This window comes from Rhipicephalus microplus, chromosome 8, assembly GCF_043290135.1.
Source record: "Rhipicephalus microplus isolate Deutch F79 chromosome 8, USDA_Rmic, whole genome shotgun sequence".
NCBI lineage: Eukaryota > Metazoa > Arthropoda > Arachnida > Ixodida > Ixodidae > Rhipicephalus > Rhipicephalus microplus.
The window spans coordinates 68086243-68113979 of NC_134707.1; the positions used below are offsets into that span (position 1 = coordinate 68086243).

The following is a 27737-nucleotide window of genomic DNA, read 5'->3' on the forward strand; positions in this document are numbered from 1 at the left end:
CGTACGAAACACATTGAAGTAACGAGCAAAAACCTAATTTATTTTGTTGTTTCTTTCAGAAATTTCAACGCTTTCTCAACGCTTAAGGTGTCCGTATACAGTTTTAATTCTATGATTTGTTTAATATCCACAAATATTGCGTAATCTTCTGCAATCAAGATGCTTTGATTGGTATGCACGATTCCGGTATCTCAAAAGAATGGAACAATGGATGCATACGACTCACCAGTTTGAAGCTTTGAAATATCCGTAAAGCATTCAAGAGAGGTGTTCACACAGCTTTGCGCACACAATTGTAGTTGGGCAAAATGTAGTCACAGAATTGTACTTGCGCACAGTTGCGCGCACAATTGTAGCCATCTTCGCTTAAGGTAATGGGTAGGTTGAAGACTAAAAGAAAGAAAAAAATGCATTCTCCCACTCTCCTGTTCTTGCTTATTGAAAATAGTGTGTATGTGTTATAGAATGATAAATACAGCGCTCTCATTTACATGTGGTGTGATCAAGATTCGGTATGTGGGAAGCTAGATCGAAGAAGATGAAGAAGATGACAGAATAGTAAAGCCAGCCCAGGACTGTGTGCTATCTTTGTGTCTCGTTCATTACTATGTCTTAGTTTACGGCACCTGAACCATCTGGTTGAAGTTATCTGCCTTTCTGGGTCATCGGCCGCGGGTCTCTTTTTCGGGAAAGCGGTTCATGCTTGCTCTCATGAAAACCAGAATCCTAAGACCACCGGCACGACCTACCCAGTCTTTGAAGATGGTTTCTAAGCCTTCTTGGTGGCCAGCGCATCATCTCCTGCTGCACACAAACGCTATTCTTGCTTGCCGTGGCGACAATCTTTCACTCCGTAGTCCATCGACGTATTAGCTGCGAAGAGGTGCAGTTAAGGCTCCCTATGAAAACGATCGTACTTGAGTGAGCCCAGTTACAACCTCGTTCTTGGCCAACATTCACACAGGCTTCACTTGCAGATAATATAATAGCACTGCAGACATTTAACGTACAATCACGCGACGCCACGTCATGCTCAATGCCCTGAGAGTGTCAAGCTCTGTGCTCATTTCTCGTGCGAGTTTTGCCAAACAATGACAGTTTGTAGGCTATAGCTGCCTCACATGACCTAGAGGTCTTATCACCAATTAAGCGCAGACTTTCGGTCTACCCTCACGCCGCTCTCACACCAGCTGAGCTACTTCGCGTGCTCACTTTCCAGTTTTCTACCTACCATCCCACCACTGCTGGCTGCCTGGAAACTAGCAGAGTTCAATGGCTTTCGAGAAGACGTCAACAAGTGGCTATCGACTGCGAATGAACTTGGAGCTGGCAAAGTCGGGACAGACCAGCAGATATCGTGTGTAGCTATAGACTGTCTTCCAAATGGTGCCACGGCGTCGCACAGATATAAAAGTGTGCAGCAGCAGTCTTGGCCAGAGGAGAGCTTCAAGCTCATTGCTGCTTTTGGCCGGACTCCCCCCCACCCCTATGCCGCCGCGAACATCAACCTCATCGTTACTGAGGAAGCATTGTAGTAGTGCTTACACTCGAGGCTGCAGCCATGCGTTTCAGCTCCTCACTCGAATGTTCGCATTCTTTGCTTCCATCAGACTCAGGTGTATCACACACAAAGAGCACCATCAAAGTCACCTGCATAGTGAAGGGTGTCACTCAAATGACGGACCGTCATGAAATCAACCCGGCTGTAGAGCTCTATACGCACATACATTGGTCTGCAGAAAATCATCCGCAGGGAGCACAGAAACAGGCTCCAAGGTACGCGTCACTGTTCCCTTCTCAGGGTCTATGTCGGGACTTATCTGACGAACTTTGCTACCAGCTAGCCAATAGCACTTTTAAGTCAGAGCTGTTGCAGTCGCGGACCCGAAGCTTAGCTTCGCATGGAGACATGGAGCCCCTACTCCTTCAGGAGATGAAATACATGTGCAGAAAAGACTGCACTTCCGAGTGAACATGACCCTTTCAATCACCACTATCAGATCGGCCTGCTGTTAGCAGCGAGACTCTTTTCTATCAGTTTATCACACACCTAGAGTCATTGGTCAAGCTCGTGAACTTTATTCATGCATCCCACGCAGAAAGTCAGCATCGGCTATTCCCTTGACATGGTGTGCGATCTTGCGGACGACGAGAAGCACGCTATTGTAATTACCATCGTACCACCTGAACCCAGGTGACACAAAAACTGTTGGCGCCACTATTCAAATCGTCACCGATTGTTCGGGCCATGACCAGCTCGGTCAAGGCAACGAGATTTCATACAACTCCAACAACATCGGCGTGAGATGCAACAATGATTGCATTCGTGCATATAGATGTGTTGCTGAGTCAGCAGAGATCATCTTTTACCGAAGAGACCACTGATCATGTTGCTAATAAGCGGGTAAGTAGAGCAAATTCTGACTCCCCAAGAGAGGTAGATGTCTACCTACAGAGGAAGCAGTTCATAGCCCTGCAAACGATGAGCTCCAATTTCGGTAAAAAGGCTCACACCGAGTCCCTAATTGTGAGTTCTCTGAAAACACAGCATTTCAGAAGTAGCAGCAACGGAAATGGTGAGCAAGATGGAACATTAACTTCACCAACAATATCATGCACTAGTAATCAAACGTCAAAATTCATTGAAAACGGTGTTTGGTGATGGCAACATAACAATTCAGAAATCTCTGAGTCATATTCAAGCACAATTGTTTTTCTGAGACCGTCCAGCAGAACCTTGTTTGGACCATGAATCTGGAAATATTGATGCCCATGGCGAATTAGTAATGAGAAGAAATCGTGGGATGTGGTTTAAAACATTTTACACTGTTTTAATCTAACGCCCAATTCACTTTCTTCGTTTAGGGCGAATGCTTGATCCATACTGATCCACGTTTTGTGAATCACTCCGACAACTTGTTTTGCTTGTATTTTTTTGTACATGCTACCATCTGAATACGCTACAGTGTTTGTCTTTTCTTCGAATGGTTTATTATTATAAATGTTTGATATTGATAGCATAATGCATATTGCAAAGTCTTGGCACATGTGCAGGAAAAATGTGCATTCTTGCACTTTGTCCCTATTCTGCTCAAAACAATCGTAAGCATAGCACCTGTGACCCGATTTATTTTTTTTTCATATTTATCTGAGCGCGGTCATAAATGCTTCTTTTCAGTTGACAGATTTTCGTTTGTATAGCGGTTGCCCGCGTTTGTATAGCTTGCAGGGAATCATACATTCAGCTCGACTACCTTAAAGAAAGGTGGACGGGCCAGCCTCACAATGTGGTCAGCAGTGTTATTTCCTCTCATAGTGTCTGTGCTCGATACGGTGAAAAATTGTCATGCTCAAAAGAGAAGTGTCGCTCTACCATTCTGGGTAAATGAAGCAGTTTTTGGGCCTTCGCAAAATGCCTTTGAGGTAAGCACGTAATCACTTTCACTTTGCGTATACCACATATATATATATATATATATATATATATATATATATATATATATATATGTATGTATATATATATATATATATATATATATATATATAGCGAGAAGAAATGATGCTGGGTTCGAGTAAAAATATCCGCAATGAAGTTGACACGCGTGCGAAGTAACCTTATTGACGTTTCGACTGCGGGTCCAGTGTTCATCAGAATAACAGTGCATGGCAAGAGTGCTGTTTATATACATAACATATCAAAGAAAATAAACATGAAAACTGGCATGACAGGTGACTGGTGAAGTATGTGCAAACATAAATGCATGTCATCCGCTTTGAAGTGCAGCAGATACACGTGTAAAAATGATATCATTTCAATGAGCGAACACGCGGTGAGCACGTGGTTTACAAATGAAGGATAAAACGCATAAGATGTCATGTAGTACGACCAGTAGTTTCAAGGTGCAAAAGCAATTCAATAAGTAAAAAAAACATGAGAGTGCTATATTAAATACGTGACTGAGCCGCTACGAAAACCCGTTAAACCATAAAAGAGCATAGCTTCCCGTCTAGTGAAAATTGATTGGTTATTGTGAGGCGCAATAAATTTCAATACAGTTACACTGAAATTCTCTATTTTCCACGGTGAATAGGCAAAAATGTACATAAAAACCCGGCTGATCCTCTTTTCTAGAAATCAGTATAACATGAAAATTAAACGTGTCTTCACAGAGGTGGTTAAGCGTTTATTGTTCACGTTTGCGCCACAAGGGCGAAAGAATGAGTGCTATAGCAACAAATTGTGAAGTGACGCGAACAATGACAATCAGCTCAATAATTGCAGCACGTCGTTCAAAAATGCACAAAAAAAGACGCGCGAAACTAACTGAAGGCAACTGTGCACAACTGCTTCGATTCCTACTTCTTCGTGTGTCAGCAGCGTGCTCCTTTTGGAAGCGCGGCTGCAGCCATGAGCGAAGTGAACTTCATGCTCACCCGAATGACGAGTCCAATAAGCGTGCAAAGGAGTGGCAATGTTCCGTAGTTGATGGTTTTTACTCTGTTGTTCTTTCCACTTTTTTTATCGGTTGTACTGCCCCTTGCCTACGCAAACAAGGCAGTGAAAGGTTTCTTACTGTTGGACAAAATGCTCTTGATGCTCGCCTCTAACTGTAATTTTGGTATAATTACGGACAATAAATTGGATTCATTCTTCTATGTGAGCGTCTATGCTAACTAGCTATATTTCAAATAGGACAACTCACAGATAATAAAGCCGAGGAAAGTATGTAGCACGGTATTTCTACTTCGTGTAGTTATTTAGAGGACATTAAACTGCACGAAAACGCAGTGTGGCGCCAATAGTGACCCAACCTGCGTGACAATAGTGACCCAACCTGTGTTATCCGAATAACATGTCCGTTGTTGTACGCAGCAACCGTGTTCTGGTCCACTTCATTGAGTGTTTATTAAAGGAGAGTTCAATATCCTGGAAAATCAGGAAAATTCTCAATTGCTTCTTTGTATGGTCCGGCATCCTAAAAGTTTACATACATACTTAAGGCCAGTAAATAGGAAATTTAAACAATTATTTTTTAATCACCAGAGCTTTGTGGCCTCATAGCCAAACGCCCACTACAGGTTTGGAACTTCGAAAAAGCGGTTTTTACACTAGAATTTTAAAGTATAATAAGAGTCTTCCAAGTCCTGCTGTAAAAAGGAAGTGGAAACTTGGAAGAGAGCAACTGCGATATTCATCTGAGGCGGCCTTCACGAGTGTGCGTCATTATATCAACCACGAAATAACTTCGTTGTGAATGTGCGTAGGCTTCGCTGGCAATATTAGCACATATGACGCACATACGTTTCGATGAATGGACAACAATTGCACCTCTGTAACCGTTGTATTGAACAGTGACGTTATTCTAGCCGTCCGCTTGTTGCGCTTGTCGGCATTCAAGTTTCAATTTTATTTTTTCATTTGCTTAAAGTTAATGATCCAAAACAGGTAATAGAGCCAAGCATTTTTGTATCTCAAAGTTATGGCTTTATTTTTGCATGAAGAATTTATAGTAACAAATTCGGTTTAACCACACAACTTTCCGCAATAAAAAGCTAACTGTTTTAACTATATTGTTTACTTCTCCAAATGGTGTTTTCATCATTCTCCTCAAGATGGAAGCCAGTAAAGCAAAAAAACTGCTGAAGACAGCGAGCAAATATTGAGCTTGAATGATGTTTTGAGGATTCGGAACAGGTTTCTTAAAGCACCCTTATATGTGCCTATTATAAGGGGAGTGTTAATGTGCCACTCGTAGCCATTATATAGCGCGAGAATAGAACACTTTATTTTATTCAGGTGGCATCATCTTTTTTTTTTTGAGCCATCAGCTAACCAATTATTTCTAGCATGCTACGTGCATGCACGCTCTATGACAGTACAACGCTTTTCCTGTCACTTTTAAATGCAAATAATTTTTTTTGCGAACTTCAGCAATTTTGAGTCTATCTATCTATCTATCTATCTATCGATCTATCTATCTATCTATCTATCTATCTATCTATCTATTGTTATGCCTGGTAGTTCAGAGCGAACGTCTATGCCTCTGAAAAAGGCAATCTGTGTCAAGGCCAGCACGTGAGCCCGCCTGACGCGAACAACTCAACAGCGTCATCACGCGGCGGTGCCTTTCTGTCGCGCACGAACAGCAAGCCCGTCTAAGCAATCGGCGCCTTTCTGTCTGGCGAGTCTGACGCAATGCGTCTCGACGTCACTCGTCCTTGGGTGCAGCCACGTGCAGCGCAGCGGCTCCGGATTCGATGAGAATGACGCGGCCCAGCGGCGACCCCATTGGAGGATTCTGACCTCACGACCAGCGGCGCTTCTTGTTGGACATATGGTTACTCAAATAATCCACCCGGTGCATATAAAAAAAGCCCGGCGGCGCGTCGCGAGTAATAAACCAATGTGTCAGAGGAGAGAGCTCGGCTGGTTGAGTCTCTAAGCTGTCGGCCCCAGTGCCGAATTTGTAACGCCTCTATGTCTTTGCTGTACATAAACCTTGTTAACTCACCGTCGTTTCGTCCGCTCGTCTATCAGCTCTGCGCAGAAGCAGTCGTGAGCGGAGAAACCTACCGTACCAAACAGCTGGTGACTTTCCCGACGGAGTTCGAAGCAGTGGCGCCATCGGGACCGTGTTGGCGTCGCCGTCTTTCGTAACAGTGGTTGAAGTGTTGAGATTTTGTTGCGCCCTTCGTAACACTATCTATCTATCTATCTATCTATCTATCTATCTATCTATCTATCTATCTATCTATCTATCTATCTATCTATCTATCTAGCCCCCTGCAACTTATAGCTATCCTTGCCGTTTGGATAACTGTATCGATACCAAACTTGGCTTGATATAACATGACTGTACGGCTAACATTACTGACTAGTCATAACATGAAGATCATGACTTGTAAGTCATAAATGTTATGATTTATTTGTCATGGTCTTGCTGCTTTTGCGATTGTTTCACTCATATGATATATTGCAAAAGTGGTATGGTATGACATGACTGCATGGCGATCACAAGAGACAGACTCTAACATCAAAACCATGACATGCGTGTCAAGTAACAACATCACTAGATGATGTACTCGCGGCGATTTCACTGGCATTGCATATACCTAATTTGGAATTACGGGACGTGATTTGATGACGAAGGTATGTGACTGGTGCAAACATGATAATTGTGAGATGCGTGTAATGTAAAAACATCACTACATGCTACGCTCATGATGCACTCGTGGCCGTTTCGCTAGCTTTACATGTACCAAATTCAGTATTACGTGGAGCGAACGGACTACATAGGTAAATGACACGCCCAAACATGATAATCACAACATGCGCTCATGTAACCACATGACTACTTCTTACACTCAAGATGTGCTCGTGGCCATTTCGCTAACTTCGCATATGCCAAAATTTGGTATTACGTCAGGTGAAATTTGGTATTACGTCACGAAGCAAGCACATACAAAGGTATGTGCTTGCTGCAAACATGATAATGATGAGATGTGTGTCCTGTAAGAACAATAATACACGCCACACTCAAGGCGCCAATACACTTCGATGTGAGCTGGCGCGCGTGCACGTCGGCGATGCCGTGCCAGGCGCCAATATTCCCTTAGTAGAAATCAGTGGATGTGCCCACTGACCTTCATTGTGGATATGCACGCGAATAGCACGCAGGCGCACGCCGCGCTGCATTGCTTTGACGCATGCGCGTTTCAGTGCATGCGGCGTCCCTCCGTCATGAAGAGAGGTAGACGCGGTGAGGTGTAAGGTCATCGGTGCCAAATGGAGAATGTCGCATATCGCGCCGGTGTCCACCGGGTCGCGCCGACGAACGGTGGTCGCGGCGGTTGCGCCTGGCGTCATAATATAGAGAGCTCGCTTTTGCTAGCGTGGCGTCGCTGCACTCAGTCTGCGCGTGCGTCATTGTTGCGTCGCAGTATACTGGGTCCTTGATGACGCACTCACCTCCGTTGCGCAAGCTCCACATGTACCGAATTTGGTATCACGGGAAATGAATAGACGACAAAGCTAAATGACATGTCCAAACCTGATAATGATGACATGGATTTCATTTAAAACATGACTACATCCTACGATCATAGCACGATCGCGACCGTTTTGCTAGATTCATATGCAACAAAGTTGGTGTCAGGGGACGTTAATAGATGACGAAGGTAAATGAAACGTCCACACAAGATAATAATGACATGGAAGTCATGTACTGCATGACTTGCGAAGCATACCTCGTAAAGTTGTGCTGGTTTTAAAGTGACCTATCACCCTTCCTCTTTCGTGCTTCGTATATCATCGATTCCCACTGTAAGTGGGACCTGCCGATTTTTGACGATCATATGAGTATTACTACAAATACGACCTGTTGTAAGTTTTTTGGCTTGATGACCTGTTAGATGCCAATCATTGTCCAACAGCAAAATTTAGTCATAAAATCACGCCTTCTTATGTTCAAACTTCGTTATCCTGTGTCTAATATGCTACGTTCATATTTTACAGAATGTTAACAGAGGAGGAAACGGCGTATACGCACTCTTGTGGGCCACATACAACAATGACCCTGCTGCATTGGGTCATCACTTCAAGTGTGTCATCGCATATAACACCAAGCGGAATGCTCTAGACCACACTCTGCGATCCCATTTCAAATTTAGAAACGATAGAAGTGGAACTTCATAGTAAGTGCCTAAATACAAAGTGCATTCAAATCAATTTATTTATATGAACAAAGAAAATTATTTATAATCAAAGGAAAACAAGCTATGCAATGTAACTTATGACAGACACAACTCTAGCGTAAATGGTATAAAGTGGTTCGCTTTTATACATTTCTGATTTTGTTTAGCAATATTGCTAAACCGTACAACTTCATACAGTTACGTAACATCATGCTCTTGTTGTTATCAGTGCCTAAGAAGGGCCCTAGAGCTGATGCAAACCAACTTGGTCAAAGGGTAGGGGAGACCCTATTGTCAAGCTAGACGCGTGCCATGCTCACTGTCTAGAAATTTAACTTGTGCAAATGGAAAACCACACTTTACATATATGAACAAAAGAACTAAATCATAGACACGTTAGTGTGTTATAGGAACTCTTGCTAACAGCAATTCAAAAATTCATTCATTTCAGACACCCAACTATTTCGAAGGAAGGCGCTTTGTTTACGGGAGCACAGTGGATGAATATTGATGTAGTTGAGAGCGTTAAAGCTCGTTTGACGTAATGTGGCAATCCATTTCATGAGAACGTTCAACGAACTGCTTCGTGCCCATTTGCAACTTATTGCGCTTTGAACCAACAATTAGCAAAAACTTAGTAGCTCTGTGCATTGCTAGGGCTCACTAGGCACGTCCAGCACACTCACATGCGCAGGATAAAGTCCGAAATGACATAAGCAGTTACAATGTAGCAAAGAAGTCACTTTTGAAGAGAGAAAATGCAAGCAGGGTACAATGACTGCGGGAACGAAAGATAACGCTGGTACAAATGGGAAGGTCACACGACGAAGAGAAACCAGGTCAAAACCCACAGAGCGCTGCTCTAGAAGTAAAAACGCACCCGAACACAACGTACGCGAAGAAAGAATGCACTCTGGATGAAAACGAACTAACAGCGTTCATTGCTCAACAGTCACAGCACTCCTCAAAAGCAAAGGACGAAAGAAATGTAAACGCACAGGTATGCACGGAATGAGTGTGAACTAACTCGTGTCACAATGGTTACTGCGCTGTGCTAAAAAAGCTTGGTCTTTTCACTAACGGGGGCTGTGTAGCGAGGGACGTGACCTTCGCGGGCTCCGTAACTACAATGCAATCGTTGTGGTAGAAGCCCGAAGCGTAGAATGCTCTCCCACGAAAAGGTAAATGAGTGGGCACGGCAAGGAAAACGCTCATAGCAGGGGGTCAGCGAGCACGTCCTTCGCGCCATCTCAATATTTCACTTCTAACTGAGAACACGCTGATATCCCTTGCTATATCAGCGCGCTGCTAGCGGTAAATATTAAGTGGTAAGTGGTAATTTGGGGGCACGTCAAAAAAAAACACAAGTGGTAAAAATTTCCGGACCCCTCCACTACGGCATCTCTCATAAACATATCATGGCTTAGATACGTTACACCCCCCCCCCCCCCCCAAACGAAAATCTAATATTAAGTGGTAAAAGCAGAGCGTTACTACGACAAAGCGAATGATATATATATATATATATATATATATATATATATATATATATATATATATATATATATATATATATATATATATGAGATCTAACAGACAATAATGCCAAGGAATGTATAGGGTAAGTTATTAGAACCACTGTAATGTAAATAAGAAGAAAGAAAATTCCTGCTCACGGCAAGTTATTTATGCACCCACTTTCCTTTCTTCTTATTTACATTATATTGGTTCTAATAACTTCCCCTACACATTCTTTGGCATTATTGTCTGTTAGATCTCATTATTATTGTGTCGAAAGACGGAAAAACAAGCCCTAGGTATACACTTCTTTTTCTTATAGATATGTATATATAGTGGGAGTAATAATTCAATGGGCCAGTCAGTCTTCGTGAAGGTATGGGATATGGCACAACGGGAGCGTTGTCAACAAGGATAAATATATTTATTTCCCAACAGTTTCGGGAGGGGTCCTCCCTTCATCAGGGGATGAGTTATACTGACATGAGCTTCCAAACTTCAATGCTGCCGCGTCCCTCTCGCCTTGAAAGACGTTTGCGAGAGTGAGTGGGAACTAGAAAAAGGAAAAAAAGGGGGGGAGAAAAAAGACGAAAAAAAGAAAGAAAAGAAAGAGAGTAAAAAAGAGGAAGAACCACTGTCAACACTGAGAAGGAAGCCAACTGTCCGTCTACATTCACATACGGTTCATATCACGTGCTGTTCAGTTCTTGACGTGTGTCGGGCCACCCAACATTGTCACCGCGGTGCCGGGAGGGTCCGTGACGGCGCGCGTAAAGAAAGGGGTTTCCCCGTAATGGGTCGTTCGGTGGGCGGCGGGCGGCGTGCGTAAAGGAAACGTTTCTCGTTAATGGGTCGGTCGGCTATTTACTTTTAATCTTCGTCCGTTTCCCTTCAATGGCCATGAAGTGGTAGGCGAACGTAAACCATTTGTATGTGCATGTGGAAAAAAAACAAGAAAGGACAGTGTACACGTACGAGTCAGTCAGAAAAAATCATGGTCTCCAGCTATGAATCTTTGTCACCAATTTTCTCCTGGCTTACTTCTCGGAGGCAGCTGAGTTTTCCGGGGTCCTCGTTGATGCCGGCTACTAATGAACGAAATTTGAAAATAAAATATGCCTCACGCTGTTCGCGCTCGCGTCTGTTTGAGAAACCGGACTGCAAAAGGGTTACGCTGATATTTTCAAAACTGTGGTTTGGCAGGCGCAGATGTCTAGATAAAGGTAGCTTCGGCAGTGAAGTTGCATGGTACCGGTGATTATTGAACCGCAGCCGAAATGGCGTGTCTGTTTGGCTGATATATTCTTGTCCGCAGATGTTGCAATGTAGCATGTATATTACGTTACTGGAGTCACAATTAAGGCTTTCAGATATGCGGAATTTGAAATCCGAGAAGTTCGCTTTGGATTCACGTGTTGTGACCATCTGTGGGCATACCTTGCATCGAGCTTTTCCGCAGGGATGGCGCCCTGATTGAATTTTGGGGGTGTTTGTTTTTGCTCTGACAAAAATGTCCTTCAGATTTTTATCCCAGCGGTACACCACGTGAGGTGGCTTCGCGAAAATAGAAGTTAGTCGTTTGCTTTGCCTGATTATGTTGAAATGGCGGGAAAGTATGTTGCTTATTCGTGGCGCTGATGAGGAGTAAGTTCGTACAAGGTTCGTTTGGGAAGTCGTTTTAGATACTCTGTTTGGTCCCTTAATTATATCATTCCTGTTCACGTTGCGAGCACGCAGTATGGCATCGTCAATAATGTCTTCCGGATAATTTTGTTTCAATAAGGAATGCTTTAGGTGTTCCGCGTATCTGTCAAATTCCCGCATATCGGGGCATATTCTTCGGTACCGGCCGGCCTTAGAATATAGAATACCCGTTTTGCAATGCTTTGGGTGGCTGCTGTTGAAATGTAGGTACTTTGATGGTCTGTAGGCTTTTTGTAAAGGTTTGTTGACAAGCGGTAATTTTCGACCGTGACAGTGACGTCGAAAAAGTTAATGCTAGTTTTGGAAATTTTGTGCGTGAATTTTATTGACGGGTGGCATTTGTTAAAATCCTCTATGAAGCGGAAAAGACTTCCCTCATCATGGTTCCATATCATAAAAATATCGTCTAAGTGTCTTCTGTAGTAGAAAGGTTTCAAGGTGCGTCCCTCAATGAATGGAATTTCAAGTGAAGCCATAAAGGTGCTCGCGAAGTTTGGGGCCATTTTCGTGCCCATTGCAGTGCCACTGACCTGAAGGAAATGCTTGCCGTTGAACTCAAAATGGTTATAATTTAGTACAAGTTCAAGAAGTGTAAACAGTACCTCGCCACTTACACTAGTTGATGAGTCGGATTTTACATATTCAGAAACCATTGCCGCTATTCCGTCATGGTTGGGTATGTTGGTGTAGAGTGAGCAGACGTCCATGGTCACCAGAAAACTGCCACCTGGGATGTCGAGACTTGAAGTTTCGCAGATGAAGTGGTTTGTGTCCTTTAGGTAATATGGAAAATTTAGGGGGATGTTTTTTATTAAGGAATTGATGAATTCGGATATATTTTCTGTTGATGTGCCGTTACTGGATACTATCGGACGTCCCGGATTACCTGCCTTGTGTATTTTGTGGAGCATATAGAATCGACCGGGAACAGAATGGGCCGGTAACATTGCTTTTAACATTTTGCCGGTAATTTTCTCGTCCCGCCGGAGATTGTTTAGAGTTACTTTTATCTCCCTTTCAAATTCGGGAGTCGAGTCCGTTGGAAGTCCTTTGTAGAATTTTGTGTCTGATAGCTGTCGTTCCCCTTCTTTTAAGTATTCCGACGTGTTTAGAATTACTATGCAGCCCCCTTTATCAGCCGGTTTGATAGTAATTCCAGTGTTTTTTCGTAGTTCATCGAGTGCCCTTCGTTCTGACTTTGATATGTTGTTTCGAAATGGCCGATTTTTTTCATACGCTCTGATGATATCTTTTTGAACTGCTGATATATACATATCGAGGTGTTTCTCCCTCTGCTCACCCGGACACCATGATTTGTCACCACCAATCACTCTATTCTAGTCCGTACAGTCCTTGCGATCATGAAAGTATTCAAGGAGGCGGAGATTACGCGCAAAGTTATCGAGGTCTTGGTACAGTTCAAATTCATTGAATCTACCGGATGATGGACAAAAGGTCAAGCCTCTCGACAAAAGTTGAAGCTTAGTGGGTGTGAGTGTTATGTTTGACAGATTGAGGACATTTTCTTCATAGGTTTTCGGCTGCTCTTGGCTATCACATGGCAAGGTAGTGTCAGCGTCATATTCGAGAGTAAGGATGTTTTGATTAGAATTGCACAGTAGTTTTGAGTTCCCATTTTTCTCCTCAAAGTTAGGTTGTGGTACGGGTGGTCCCTGGCGTTCTTGTACGGCCTCATTCCTATTTTCCTGTTGCAGAGCAGTGGAGCTACTGCAGTCGCGCTTGAATTTTCTATCTTTTACTACTGAAATTTCGCCTCTCTTCTTTAGTTCATATCTTTCCAGTTCTCTTGCCTCATGCTCTCCGACATTAGATACCAATTTCTGCGTGGCCTCCGTGACACTGTATTCGGCAGCCTTACGCTCACTATGGTCCGCAATGACCCGAGTCAGTTGCAAGGACGCTTCTAGTAATATTTTTGCCCACTTCCCCCTTTCTGCTTCACTTAGTGTAGACATTGAGGGGTTGCAGGCTAGGCGGAGGCCCTTAGGTGCAATTTCGTTAGATAGATATTTGGTTAGTTGTTCCGCGTGTTTTCGTATTGCACCCGCTTTTCAATGATTTTCCTAATCGATAGAAATGAGTGGGACCATGCGTGTTTAAGACTGCCCGTACCTTTTGTTTCCCCGTGTCATTTGGAAGCTGCCGCCTTGGTCTTCGCCGCATTCGTCCGCCTGGTGTTGTAAGGCCTCGCTGGTGGGAGTGGCGACGTCGTCACTGCTGTGACCCTGGATGGCTCTTTGTGTCCCTCGGCTCCCTGTTGTTGAGTGGGTTTGGCACTGGAGCGGCAACGCCTTGCACGGCAAACTCGCCGCGGTGCCGGGAGGGTCCGTGTCGCCGCGGCGCCGTCACGGACCCTCCCGGCACCGCGGCGACAATGTTGGGTGGCCCGACACACGTCAAGAACTGAACAGCACGTGATATGAACCGTATGTGGATGTAGACGGACAGTTGGCTTCGTTCTCAGTGTTGACAGTGGTTCTTCCTCTTTTTTACTTTCTGTCTTTTCTTTCTTTTTTTCGTCTTTTTTCTCCCCCCCCCCTATTTTTTTTCCTGTTTCTAGTTCCCTCTCACTCTCGCAAACGTCTTTCAAGGCGAGAGGGACGCGGCAGCAACGAAGTTTGGAAGCTCATGTCAGTATAACTCATCCCCTGATGAAGGGAGGACCCCTCCCGAAACTGTTGGTAAATAAACATATTTATCTTTGTTGACAACGCTCCCGTTGTGCCATATCCCATACATATATATATATATATATATATATATATATATATATATATATTGGTTATTTGATATGAAGTGTACCCGCGGTCAATTTTAGACGATAAACGATCATGCTAGAAGAACGTTGCGGTATATGCAAACGTGACAACTAGTCATTGAGGCGTTATACATAAAAAATTGCCTGGCCTATAGAGTGTTTGAAACATTTAGCCGTCATGCAAAGCTTTGTGGCACTGAATATTTAATAGATATAGTGATACTGGTTTCAGATTATACTCCGCAACAACGTCTTTCTTAATCTCAAGATGCTACTCTTTGACGACTACGATAGCTTATTCATTCCATTTTTAGCTTTATTTATATCTTTAGCGAAGAGTTGGTATGTGCTAAATGTTTAGCGTTATTTAAAAAAACCATACCTTTGCCTCCAGTAAGATATTTACGTTTTCTGTTATATATATTCATATTTTTATAGAAAAATACTTCTGGAGTAAATGAGGCAAATACGCTGCCAAAGTAATGTGACAAAATTCGAAAATCTCGCTGCTTGAGTCTTATTGTGGCCGATTTTCGCAATGTAGTCGTATAATAAAATAATAGCTTATTGATTGCTGAATAGAATAGTTTCCGAGAAAGACATCCAAGAAGTTTCAAAAGCGTAGTTTTTTTTAAACAAGAAATAAAATTCATCTAAGCAAACACAATGAAGTAAAAAACCTGCCTTCGCCTCACCTTCACTGCAAAGCACGTCACGTGAGTAGTCAGATGAGCTTTTGGGCAGATAGTAATATATGTCATACAGCTGCTTGCCACTCGTTTTAGGGATAGCATAGTACAGAACGTGAAAAATGGCTATGGTTATAGTTTCATAGAAATATATTTTCCCTTTTAAGCCATAAAGAGGCCCCGCCACGTTGGTCTATTGGATAAGGTACTCGGCTGCTGACCCGCAGGTCGCGGGATATAATCCCAGCTGCGGCGGCTGCGTTTCCGATGTAGGCGGAAATGTTTTAGGCCCGTGTGCTCCGACTTTGGTGCACGTTAAAGAACCCCAGATGGTCGAAATTTTCAGAGCCCTTCACTACGGCGTCTGTCATATTCATATGGTGGTTTCGGGACGTTACACACCACTTACCTATCTTAGGCCATAAAGGGCAGATTTCGTTCAACTGCTTCTTGATCCGAAGGGCCCGATTTTGAATAGAGTTGACGACCTGCAATACAGTATGGAGCCGTTGTGTTCAGCTTCTAATAATTAATAAAATATCTTGACAAATTTAACGGCATATTTGAAGTACACGTTACCTAAGGTAGTTTTATGATGTTTCAGGTATAGGCCGAAGCATGATCGCTTAACACTGCTTTCTGCGCTGAAATTAGGCATACTAGGTGATGCATACACTCTCCGTTGATCTTCTCTCTAAGTTTTTGCCCTTTAATAAAGAGCGACTACAAGAGCCTCCTGTACTTAAGTAAACGTAATGATCTCCTCGTTCACCCTAAAAGAAGGTTTGGCGTTTGAAATATATTACCAAATGAAAGAACAGCAATATTAGTTATTTTTTTAACCAGGATATTATTCTTTTAGAATCCAAAACATTACCACTAGAGCTATGGAAACACATTGGAAACCTTGAGTGCATAAATTTGCAAAAGACTGCCACACTTTAATTCAAAGCATAATCTTGGTATACTTTATTTTATTTGCAGCATAAAAACCAGAATAAAAGTTACTGCCGTTAAATACTTTGGATATCGCCATTACAGAAATGCGTTACAGCTAGACAAAGGTAAGGAGCAAAATATCGTTATGTTTAGAACTATGATGAGAATACTCATTATTTAAAATGAAAGGTGAGATTGTTCAAATAATAATTATTATGAAACGCTTTCAACAAAAAGATATGCGCTGTTGCCGACTCAGGTAAAGCAGTTCCTTTCTTAGCGGAAACTCCCGCAAAGTGCAATTTGGTACAGATTCACATGTTGGCACTCCGCGGCCAATGTCAGCCTGCGAATCGCTGCTCATCATATCTAGGACATTGACTGTCGTAAATTATGCTGCTTGCGGTGGCCGCTTAAATGTCATGTCATTACGATCGATCGCCAAACGTGCCGATGCAATGGTGGTAAACTATTGGTGTTTTCAGGACACTGATGGCTCTGTGTCGAAGTACTATTGGCACGCTTATAGGGACCACGCGTGCAACTGTAAACGCTAAAGATGTTTTCACCTAACAAATCAGGACTTCATTTATTTGCGTAATGAACATCGGAAGCATTTTTTAAACACTAAGAAATGAGATAAAGTTCCTGTGTCTTTTTTTCTTCTTTTTATGCTTGAGGGGTGCGCTGCGAGTTTCAAGCTAGTCGCCGTTCTTCACGTGATATTACAACTTTTTTTTCTGTTGCATGATTTTTCTCGCTATTGTAACAAAACAATGCACAGTAAATGCTCGACTGCCTGTCGGAAGTACTTTACCTTTCGTGTTATTCTGATTCCTAGACAGGGAGATCAGCTGTGCTTTCGAAGTACGATTCTGGTACTAAATTAAGGCTCTAAACCTTATCGCAAGAATCAATTCATGAGGCCTGCGTGCATTAGGAGGTCACCAAACACTCAATAATACATTTATATTCCAAAAAATATGCGTAATTGAATTTTGTAACTACATTATTGTGTAGGAGCATGAAGCACTGAACGGACGACGTGTACATGGGCTCAAAAACGTCGCTTACTGGCCTTCGTCCAACTCCTCCGTTCAATGCCTCCCCCCTCCTCCTGGCAATAATGCTGCATCTGAGGGCCTGACTTTCCATCTCCGTAGCTACAGTTCTATTGAGCTAGCGCCTGGGCCCACGAAGTTTCTTTTGGAGCACCATATCACACCGAAATTCATTGACAATAAAATTATCAAGACAAAGAAAGTAACATTGAAAAGGGCGCTGAACTTTGTGTCTGACACTTTTGCCTGTCGAGGTGAAATGTGCTACGTAACATTTCGACTCATTTATTATTAGTAATGAGGTTCGATTCAAGCCTTGACCGGCCTGTATAATGCAAATTGCTGTGTTCCTAATACAGTCACGGTAACTGCTTTAGGAGGTGCGCCCAGACTTCTTTGTTCTTTTACTCGCAGTACACACCTTAGTAAAAGGTGGAGAAAGAGGAAACGCCAGTCTCACAGTCCACGTCTCACCTTCTCAAACTTCCGGATCTCACGTTGTATGCTCAGCGTTTTCACGTGATCGCACCGCGGCTATCTCGCCCTATTGCAAAAACCAGCGCCACTAGGTACCAGCGTCCAGGGCCATGCATGATCATAGGTCCAATATGGCGCTGATACCAGCGCCTCCCAGTGCAGGTACTGGGACGCTGGAGCGCCAGCGTACCAGTACTGTGTGCAAAATAGCTTCCCAGGGATAAAAATGAGGGTGCCCATTCGCCATAAATAAATAAATAAATATATAAGTAAAATAACGCGCATTCACAATTAAAATAAAAAAACTGAAAACAAAAATGAAACACTGCTTGACGGGATTTGAACTCGCTACCTCTTGATCTCTATCTGAGTACGCTACCCACTATGCCACGCCAGAACGTTTTTTATCTTTTTTTTTCATGGTATTTAATAAAGTACTTGCGCAATAAAGACAATATCAAGCGAACAAAAGTACATTGAAATCGCGAAAGTAAGCGCTCAAGCGTTACTCATAAACACTAAATGGCTAACACAGCGTGAGTTCGTCACATGGAGAGTTCTTCACAGCGTGTTATACAACCAAAAAAGGGGTGAGGTGAAACAGTTCTCTAAGACGGAGTACCAGTCCGGTCTAAAGTCTAGCTCGTCGTAATTGTTTTTTAGGTGGATAGCCATTTGAATGAAGTGTGCGCTTGAAGAGGTGGTGGGCTCTGCATTGCGGTCTTGCATTCGTGTCTTCCACAAGCTGTGAATTCCCATAGGAAAAACATATCATATGGTACTTCATGAAGCGCTGCTGGTAGAAGATAACGTATTGTCTGAGAATTATTGACGAAACGTTTTTTCAGTGCTCGCTGAAGGACATCCCAAAACAGTATGGCATCTTTGCAGCTAACAAAGCAATGTCCAATCGTTTCCGGCACATCACATAGACGGCAGTTAACAGACGGAATGAAAATACCCTTTCTTTCTAACCATGTGTTTACCGTCAATGTTTCAGAGCGGAGTTTAGAGAAGAATGTTTTTGAATTCGGTGGAATGTACATTTTGCGCACTCGCTTCAACACATCGTGGCCTGGAATATTGGAGTACAGTGAGCGGTACAAATGAGGTGGGAAGAGTGTACTCAGTAGGTCGTTATACAGCACCTTGCGCGGTACTATGTACAGGTATTCTACAGAAAAGCGAGCTTTAAGGAACTGAACTGCGAGGTAAACTTCCTGCATGAATCCCCACAAGCATGGGCGTTCGGAGAAGTTGGATGAAACACTTAAATCTGGTAAGCAATCAACAAGTGTAACCTGTAAGAAGGAACGGATTACAGGATGGGAATTGTCTCGAAAAAAGAAGAATCAGGACACTATTTGCCATAGATAAAGGTGTTTTAGTTCTAACCCACCCTCACTAACTGGCTTGATTATATTATCCCGGCGCATGGGCTCACAAGTCGAAGACCATATGAAAGTAGCGAAAATCCGATGAAAGCGTTGTATATGGAATCTTGCACAATGAATAAGTTGCAATAAATAGTAAAGTTTGTTAAATGCCTCTAAAAGTTTAGGACTGTGGTTTAGCTTGTGGGGTAGCACACCGAACCACTTTGCAGAGATTATTTGGACAAGAACTCCTCCAACATACCTCGGTGTACCATTGCATGCATATAGATTCAGTGCGCATTACTGGAAGGAACGCGTCCCTCAGCTTAAACGACAGGCCCAGACATTTGTTCCCCATCGACTTACAATATTTGGGAGAGCTGAAGCTTGCAATACTTTTTTAGCCACGCCAGAACGTGCGTGTAGAGCTGTAAAACAACTATTTTTCCGAAGAACACGCCGCTCAACTTCATGTTTACAAGTTGCACAGTCTAGACTGACACAATATTCCTTTCCAAATAACAATTGAGTCTTGATTCGACAGTAATGAACTGCTTCTGGGCACCGAATGTCGTGCAGATATTAGCAAGAGCAAAGAGTTTTTGAAGCAAGTACATCCTAACTCTGAAAAATCTCAAATTGACTGGGGAAGCCACCACAGATTGTCAGCTGTTGCTGCCGATAGTTTTTGTGTCCTTTGATAGTCGTTTCGTGCACTTGCTACTGGTCAACAGGTACAGATGATTTACATGTCTTGTTTGGTAGATATCAACGCACGCAAGGAAATATTCAGTATTTTTTTTCGCGCAAGCGACAATGTAGCAGCACACATCCGGCGTGCCAGATTACATATTTGCTGTTATAATGATACCTGCAACTAAGAAACCACCGAAGAAGACTAACGCCATCCGCTGAAAAAGTATGCCAGTGTGCTAGTTCACTGACGCGTACCAAATTACCAACTCAAAATTGTGCGTTCTCACGTACGAGTCAGAGAAGTACCGGCTGCTGCGCTCAGAAGGAAGCTTTCGGTGACAGCTTATGTTGCTGAAAGCACGACACATCGATCGTCACCGCTCCTTGTGCCGGCACTGCACACGCAGATAAATGGTTGATTTAGACTCAGGGATGTCCAAACTGTCTTTCTTATTCTTTAGAATTGTGCCTACTTAAAGTAAAAAGCGCCAGCAGCATGCAGGTACACCGACGTGGGCGTCACAATAGGCCTCGCTGGGATGGGGCTTTGGGTAAGGCTGCTTTCGAAGCAGCTGAGTTGCGATGCTTGAAGTTCGTGCATTTGAGACTCGCAATATTTGTAACTGTTACCTAAACTGTACCTGAAGTAAGTGGAAGTTCAATGAATGCCAGAAGTGCATTTACGGAGTGGTGATGGCGAGTGACAGCTGTTTGTCTGGCCTCCGCTGGTAGGATACAGTGGGCGTGCCAGTGTACAGGTATGTGCAGTTATATCAATAACAACAAAAAAAAACACCCATAGAAATACCGAAGCAATCCGCTGAAAACATGTGCCAGGGAGTCAGTTCACGAAGGCGTACCAATTATCAATTGAAAATTGCGTGTTGTTACATATCAGTCGGAGAAGTACCGGCTAAGTGCGGCCGGCAGCTTTCGTTTACAGCCTGCGTAGCTGAAAGCGCGACGTTCGATCGTCGGCGCTCCTTGTGCGAACATCGACATAAGACAAAATAGTTGATTTAGGTTCATGTATGTCTAAACCATACTTTACAGTTATTCTCACACTTTAAACTTGTGTGTACACGAAGCAAGAAGCGCCGGTAACATATATGCCAACGCGGCTGGCACGACAGGTTTAATGCTCGCTCGGCCGGGCACTGGGTAAGGCCGCTCCAGAAGCGTTGAGTCGGTATATTTGAAGATTCCGCATTTGAGCTTTGGAACATTTCTAGCTCTTACCTGAAGTAAGTAGAACAATAAGCATAACCATACATACATTTATGCGGTGTGGCGGAATCGAATGACAGCTTTTTTTTCTCGCCTCCACTGAGAAACCTTGCGAAGCGATCGAGAGACCTCATTTACGTTTGGTCAACTTTGCGGCAAAAAGAATTTTCTGTTTCTGTTCGGAGTGGCGTGAAGCTCCAGGCTTACAAACACTGCAACTTGGAATCGTTACAGCAATACACGGATGATGCGATTATGGCACCTTCACGCGGAGGCATATTCAAGAAGGTGCATTATAGTTCTTGCGATGCGTACGTGCACCACAAAAATTACGAATGCTCGGTATCTGTAAAAGTAGCATGACTCCCTGTCGTCGAATCAAGCGTTTTATATTCAACGACACCGAATCAAACCACGGCACACGCTACAATAACATGCACGCTGCAGCTGCGCTGGTAGGAACAGTGCGTGTTCCAGTATTCACCAGCGCTTGCCAGTCAAAATTCCAGCGCTTCCAGCACTTCGCAGTGCGCAGCAGCATCACAGCGGTACAGTCAGCGCCCCTACCAGTGCGACACAGCTTTTTCCTAATGCTTCCAGCGAAGTGCCAGTAATTACAAGCGTGTACCAATGTCTTCAGCGTGTACCAGTGTCAAAAAACGTACTGGCATCACGCTGTTTTTGCAATAGAGACGTCAGCATTGAGAAGCGTTTAAAGAGTTCTCCATGTGGTTGGCACTTTGCAGCAAGCCAGTATCTATGTTATAGTGGTGGTTGGTTTCCGCCTTACTAGCATTCATTGGTGCACGAAAGACTAACTAGAGCGTTGCGTGATCCCAGTATATTACTGGTAAATTATTGTTACGTATTTTTTTAAACTGTATTATCACTGAGTTGACTGTAGCTCCGCTCACGTATTTCTGTCACATATATGACTCTGTTAAACGTATACTAACTGAGTCAAAAGCAAAAACAAATGGCCCCGCATCTGCATGTAATCTGCAAATGTCGTCGAAAGACGATGGTCTTGCGTGTGAAGAGAGCGAAGAATTTATTTGATGTTCAGTGCAAGAAAATCGGAGAATAGTATTTTGGAGGCGCTGCGTTAGAGTGCCTCGAACGTGCAGCGGAGGCAAACGAACTCATCAAGTCACGTCACACGTGAGACATGAGCGCCACCCGGCAGTGTTCTTGAAAAACGAAGCACGGGGCTCTGAGACGGGTGTGCGCGCCCGTCTCAGAGGTGATAAGGTGTAGAAGGCTACGCGACGTGTGGGTGCCACCAGCATCGCGTCTTGGCAAAGCGTTAGAAACATTCACCTTTTCGTGCAAGCGTTGCATGGTCAGCACACCCTGATAAGCGCTATGGACCTTAAAATTACTTATCTATGCCTTTTCTAGTAAAAGATGCACATGCAGAATACATACGTGTAGCCATGGTGCCCCAGACTCGCGCAATGATTGCTTATTATTTGACAATTGCACAAGTATTACCGCTAAACCTTGAGCAACACTGGTGGGCGCTGTGGATGGGGTCGGCCATTTCAAGTTTTCTGTGCCGTTAATTAAGAGTGGACAAACAGACCAATGTACAGACAGACAGGCAGACAGACAAGAAGACAGACCAAAATTTTTGCGTCGAAGGTCTGCAAGAAAGACTATCGTCTTAAAAATACGAGAACAAAAGGTTCCATCACTCGGCGTCGCCCCTATGACCGCTAGATCTGCAGCGCTTGGTTCTAAACCACTAGGCCACGGAGCTTACGTTCTCCAGCTTAGCTTTTTGTACGCATCATATACCATTGCGAGGGGGGCTTCAAAGCTCACTAGTTAGATCGCGTTTTCCTCGTCGGCAGCGACCCAGTGCATTGCGAAACGCGCAAGTGTCCAACAGGCGTGGTAGAGGGTGTGCACTTGCTTATCTCATGATCCGCGTGCTTTGTAGAAGCGGGACTGCGTTAGTGAGCGCGTGTTGCAGAAATGCCGCCTTTGGCGTTGACACCGTTGGTTTTGAGCGAGAAATCGTGCCTGAGCGAAAAATCGAGAAAGAAAGAAAAAATGAAAAACAAAATTTCCGTTCACATTGAGGATCGAACCCAGCCCGTTCACGTGGCAAGCAGGTGTCCTACCATAGAGCCACAGTGGTATTTGCACCTGCTACCAAAAAAAAACACTTAATAAATGTCATGAATAAGAAGGAGTCTCCTTAACGCATTTTGACCGACAGGCGTCACGACGAAAGCAAGTCCATTCGTCAATTTGTAGGCGCATTTGGGAGGTCCTCAAACTACGAGGAAGAAGGCCGGGATAGTGCAGCCATTGCTGCTAAAAACACACAGAAACTTTAAAAGGAGGAGGAATAAACTTCATTACAGGAACTTTCAAACAGCTCTAAAAATGAACAACTATGTCCATCTAGCGGAATACATATCATGGCTTTCCAGAGGCTTTGATCAAGCAAACAGCAAACGCTAGATTTTGTGCTGCCATCTTTGACACATTGTGACACTCATTATAGACTCGAAAATAGCAAGCGCACGGCGTAAATCTTGGTAGCCATGCGACCCTTGCTTTAGATCAAAAACATGTAGGTACTTAGCGGTTGAAAGGCGCACTAGGAGACGCATTTCGCTATTGCGTTCAACTGTTGAAGGCGAAGCTTAAGGGTCTCCAATTTTCTCTTGTGCTTGTACAGCAGGTTTGCTTTGAAGTTACAGTGGTTCAAAAAAGCACAAAAGTCTGTCCTTCTGCGACTGCATTTATTAGAGGAGCGCACTGCTCACACACAAACTGTAACGTAAAAACTGTGACAGTTGTTCGCGTTTTTGCTTCGTGTGGCTTTGTGTTGGTTTTGTGCGTCTTTTTTTTTTTCAGTTTGAGCAGTGAGCTTTAGATGTCAGGCTGTAATAGTCCACACTCGTCTTGTGTATGCTCATTTCTTCAGTGCCTAGTGCTTTAGCTGCGCTGAAAGTTTTGATATACTTATCGCTCTTCACGTGACATTACTGTTTTTGTTGTTGTAGAGTTCCTTTCTCGTCCCTTGCGGTGAAGCACTGCAAGATAAATAGCCAATAGCGTCTGTCAAGACATGTTTCATTTTCGTGACATAGCTAATGCTAGACTGAGGGATCAGGCATGGTATTTTTTCACATACTCTCGCTCCATTTTTAGAGCCCATCGACAGATGAGTATCCACGCTGTCACGCTCTGCTTCCCAGATAGATTGATAGATTATATATTTGCCTCAATCATGGACGAACTGCAGCCGTATGGTGAGATGTTGAGGACCGACACGATTGGTCGCCGATGAAGTGGTAATCACTAAAGAAAAACAACATAACCATAGCTCAGCTATCTCGGCAGATTTCACAGATGATGGCACTGGATTAATTTGACAGCGAAAGCTGTTGTAAAAACTCAATCGCCGATTTTGGCGCTGCAGTTGTCTGGCGACGCCACCAGCAACCATAACAGCTATCGCGCGAAATAAAAAAAAAGAAAAAGTAGCATCTCGATATTTGCGACTGCCTGTTTTGGAACAGCAAGGTAACAATCAGCCGTTACACCATGCGAATTGCGTAACGAGTAGGTTGTTGAATGCTCCCACCGACTAAAAAAGCGTCACGCATAATTCTTCGCCGCCGTCTCCCACAAAATTACCTAAGTTGACGTAATTCTCTACAAGTGTGTAGCGTGTACCAGGCATCGCTGAATAATACAAAATAATTGAATAACGAACTCTTCGTGGCAAAAAAAATATTATGATATATCACACGCTCTAGCAGCGCCAGCCTTCATTGCTTCTCCAGCCATCTCGATGTAGCATCCCTGAAGAGCAGCAGTCATCACACTCATCTCTAGCCACGCAGAGGATCCTCCACGTCCTCGTCGAGAATCCTCTTCGTCTTCGGTGCCATTCTCAGTAAAGTCACCGACGCGAGCGAGAGAAATGGTGTGAAGTGGGGCGAGGGGGCTCGCTTTTTTAAATATCAATTCATAAGGACTCCAATCAGGTTATTGTCATGTCATGTCATGGCGTATAAGGTACCGTGTAAATGTGTTTGTAGTGGTCGTCCGAAGACTGTTCGAAAAATAATCTAGAAAGGCTGCTCTTTGAGCTTTGATTGTGAATTTGCTGAGCGTCTCACGCAGTTTGTGCGTTGTCGTTTTTCTTTCACTCCAAGCCATTCTAAGACTGTTTTCATAAAAAACTTGAATGTATGATACCCCAATGAGTCTAATCATTAGCAGCATTTGAGTTGTGTACAACTTGGCAATAACTGGTGTTGATTCTTGCAGATGGAAAGAAATTCACGAATATCTTGATATTTTCAAACGGGCGGTACTGTGATGTATTTCTCGTGCCGAAGCACAAAAACGGTGAGAAGCTTTCATTTATGTCTCATTTAGTAGTTTGTAATATTACAAGGAAATCATTGTAACACCCTAGAGATTGAAAAATGAAACTTTATTGTTTTATATTTGTAATCTCACTGAGTAATCTGTGGTTCATATTTATTTCGTTATAATTCTTAACATTTTCACGGGATAATTGGGCTCTCCCCTTGTAGAAATCATGGAACTGATTCAGGGTACACATCTCTCTACCACTTGTAGCTGTATTGTAATTTTCATTCAAAGAAGTTACTAACGACACGTCTTTGTTTTCAAGCGGTATTAGTGCGTATATTGCCGCATGCACTACTTTATTTTTTTATTTTCGATATTACTGGCCTATTAGACGTGCATCTACGGCCTTAAAAGAAGACGCACCAAAGCATTTCGAACTATTGTAATAATAATGGTGTTTAACGTCCCTACTTTAGGCTTTTGCGATGAGATAATGCACACAAAGCAAACATTGCAGTTTATTCTGGTACTTTCGTGCTTACTAGCAATAACAGCGGATTATTTGATCACGCATGCACAAATGCTGACGTGACATATTGCTTGGCAGGTTACGCGACACCCGACAATAGTTCTCGCCAATATCAGTGCTGAGCTTGTGTCAATTGTATTCAGAATTTTCTTTCATTTGCCAGACTGAAATTGTTCGGAACAAAGAGTTCCGTAAATCCCAGTCTTGCTGCATCCTCCTTCAGTATGACAAGCACGTGATAATGCGACAGATTTGTTTTTATGCAGATTAGTTTGCTCCCTTTTTTTGTTTTTTTGCAGGGTGTGAATTATGGGTTCGAGAAGACTGGCTAAGAAAGTTACCTTTGTGTTGCGTATTCCTTTACCAGATGTGTGCGCTGGGGAAACCTACATATAAAATTTACACTCCGGAAGAATGCGACAGGAAGCAAGCTCCTGGTTTGCGGCAGGAGTAGTGTCTTGTTTACCTTGTTACTCCAGTTCACTTCATTTTCATTGTGAACTTGACACCTAGTAATTTGAAAAATAAATGTATTATTATTATTACAGGAAACTAAGCAAAATATGCGCATGATCTTGCGAATGAGCAATTTCCCTAGTTTTAATATCAAGGTTTGTTTCAATAAAATTACCTGCGAACAGCTGTATAAGTAAGCACAGCTTTTTAGGTACAGTCGTCGCCACGTATAGGAAGTTTGAATGTTGGTTTTAAAAAAAGAGCCTCTCCTAATTTAGCAAAAAACTTTAAAAAATGTCTCTTATAAATGCACGTCCGTGAGGGCAGTGTGAGGTAGATTTTCCGTCTTTTCACTGAGAAAGCGCGAAAGAGGCCGCTTTATATATTATCAACCTTATTCACCGAACAGATGCAAAAAAAAAAAAATCAGTGACTGTTGGAAAACTGGGCCGGACACATGGAGTTTCGCAATTCATACCCCCAACGACTGCTTTATATTATTTACATGCCTCTCTATTTTGCCGGCTTTGCACGAAAAAGCTAAACACACTGTTTGTTTTCCGCTTGCTTTTAAATAAAGTTTAGACCAGCACTTTGAGCGAATTCTACCATTTCCGCTACGACTCACAGAGATTATCATCAAGTGCTTTTATATTTTTTTAATACGAAGAAAGGCAAAATTTCCACACAAGACTGAAGCAATGAATGCGATAGCAACATCGGGCTGTCATGCGATGTAATGCTAGGAGATTTAAGAGCCATACAAAATGTAGTTAGCATGGCAGATTGCGCTTCAATTGAGAATAATGCAGTAAGCACTGTGTCTAAACAGGTGTTGCGTAGTTGACTGTGTGACGTGCGACAGGAGAAGTTTGACATCGGGAAACGGGACAAGCCAAGGGTTGTTAGTCGAAGCACAGTAATAAAATCTCCAGTGACTATCACCGGCACATCTTGTAGGCACACCGCAACGAAGTTTTGCAGCAGGAAGTTCATGGCGTCAGTCTGTAAAGTTCTTGGTGAGATGTACACTGTTGCGACGACGAATCCGCGTGATGTTCTAACGGTGCAAGTGCCACCACAACTCATCTGGGGCAGCGAGTTCAGTTTGTTTATCTAAAGTGATAGTGGTGGTTCGTAATTTTATGAGAACTGAATTCACAGGCACGACAGGACCAGCAACTTTCCAAATATATAGTTCTCGATTTGATGCCAGTAATTGTTACTCTTGTTTGAGAGGGA

The 27737-nt window shown here is 43.2% G+C and overlaps 1 protein-coding gene across 2 annotated transcripts; it reads left to right on the top strand.

Annotated features, from left to right (window-relative positions):
* Positions 1 to 2976: 2976 nt before the first annotated feature.
* LOC119165862 (female-specific histamine-binding protein 2) lies at positions 2977 to 27375 on the top strand. Of its 2 annotated transcripts, none has more exons than XM_037417887.2 (5): positions 2977 to 3423; positions 8516 to 8694; positions 16369 to 16448; positions 25460 to 25540; positions 26407 to 27375. In XM_037417887.2, the coding sequence occupies exons 1-5, from the start codon at positions 3286 to 3288 to the stop codon at positions 26433 to 26435; spliced, it is 507 nt and encodes a 168-aa protein (XP_037273784.1). In that variant the 5' UTR covers positions 2977 to 3285; the 3' UTR covers positions 26436 to 27375. The 2 variants fall into 2 exon arrangements, with proteins under 2 accessions (XP_037273784.1, XP_037273783.1); XM_037417886.2 differs by having other exon boundaries at positions 2978 to 3423; positions 26339 to 27375.
* The last annotated feature ends 362 nt before the right edge of the window (positions 27376 to 27737 follow it).

What these genes read in the sequence shown, in the direction of transcription:
- LOC119165862 (XM_037417886.2), top strand. Translation starts at nt 3,286, where the DNA reads ATGTGGTCAGCAGTGTTATTTCCTCTCATAGTGTCTGTGCTCGATACG. An exon ending in CTTCGCAAAATGCCTTTGAG is followed by an intron (nt 3,424 to 8,515) that starts GTAAGCACGTAA and finishes CATATTTTACAG; the next exon opens with AATGTTAACAGAGGAGGAAA. An exon ending in TGCGTTACAGCTAGACAAAG is followed by an intron (nt 16,449 to 25,459) that starts GTAAGGAGCAAA and finishes TGATTCTTGCAG; the next exon opens with ATGGAAAGAAATTCACGAAT.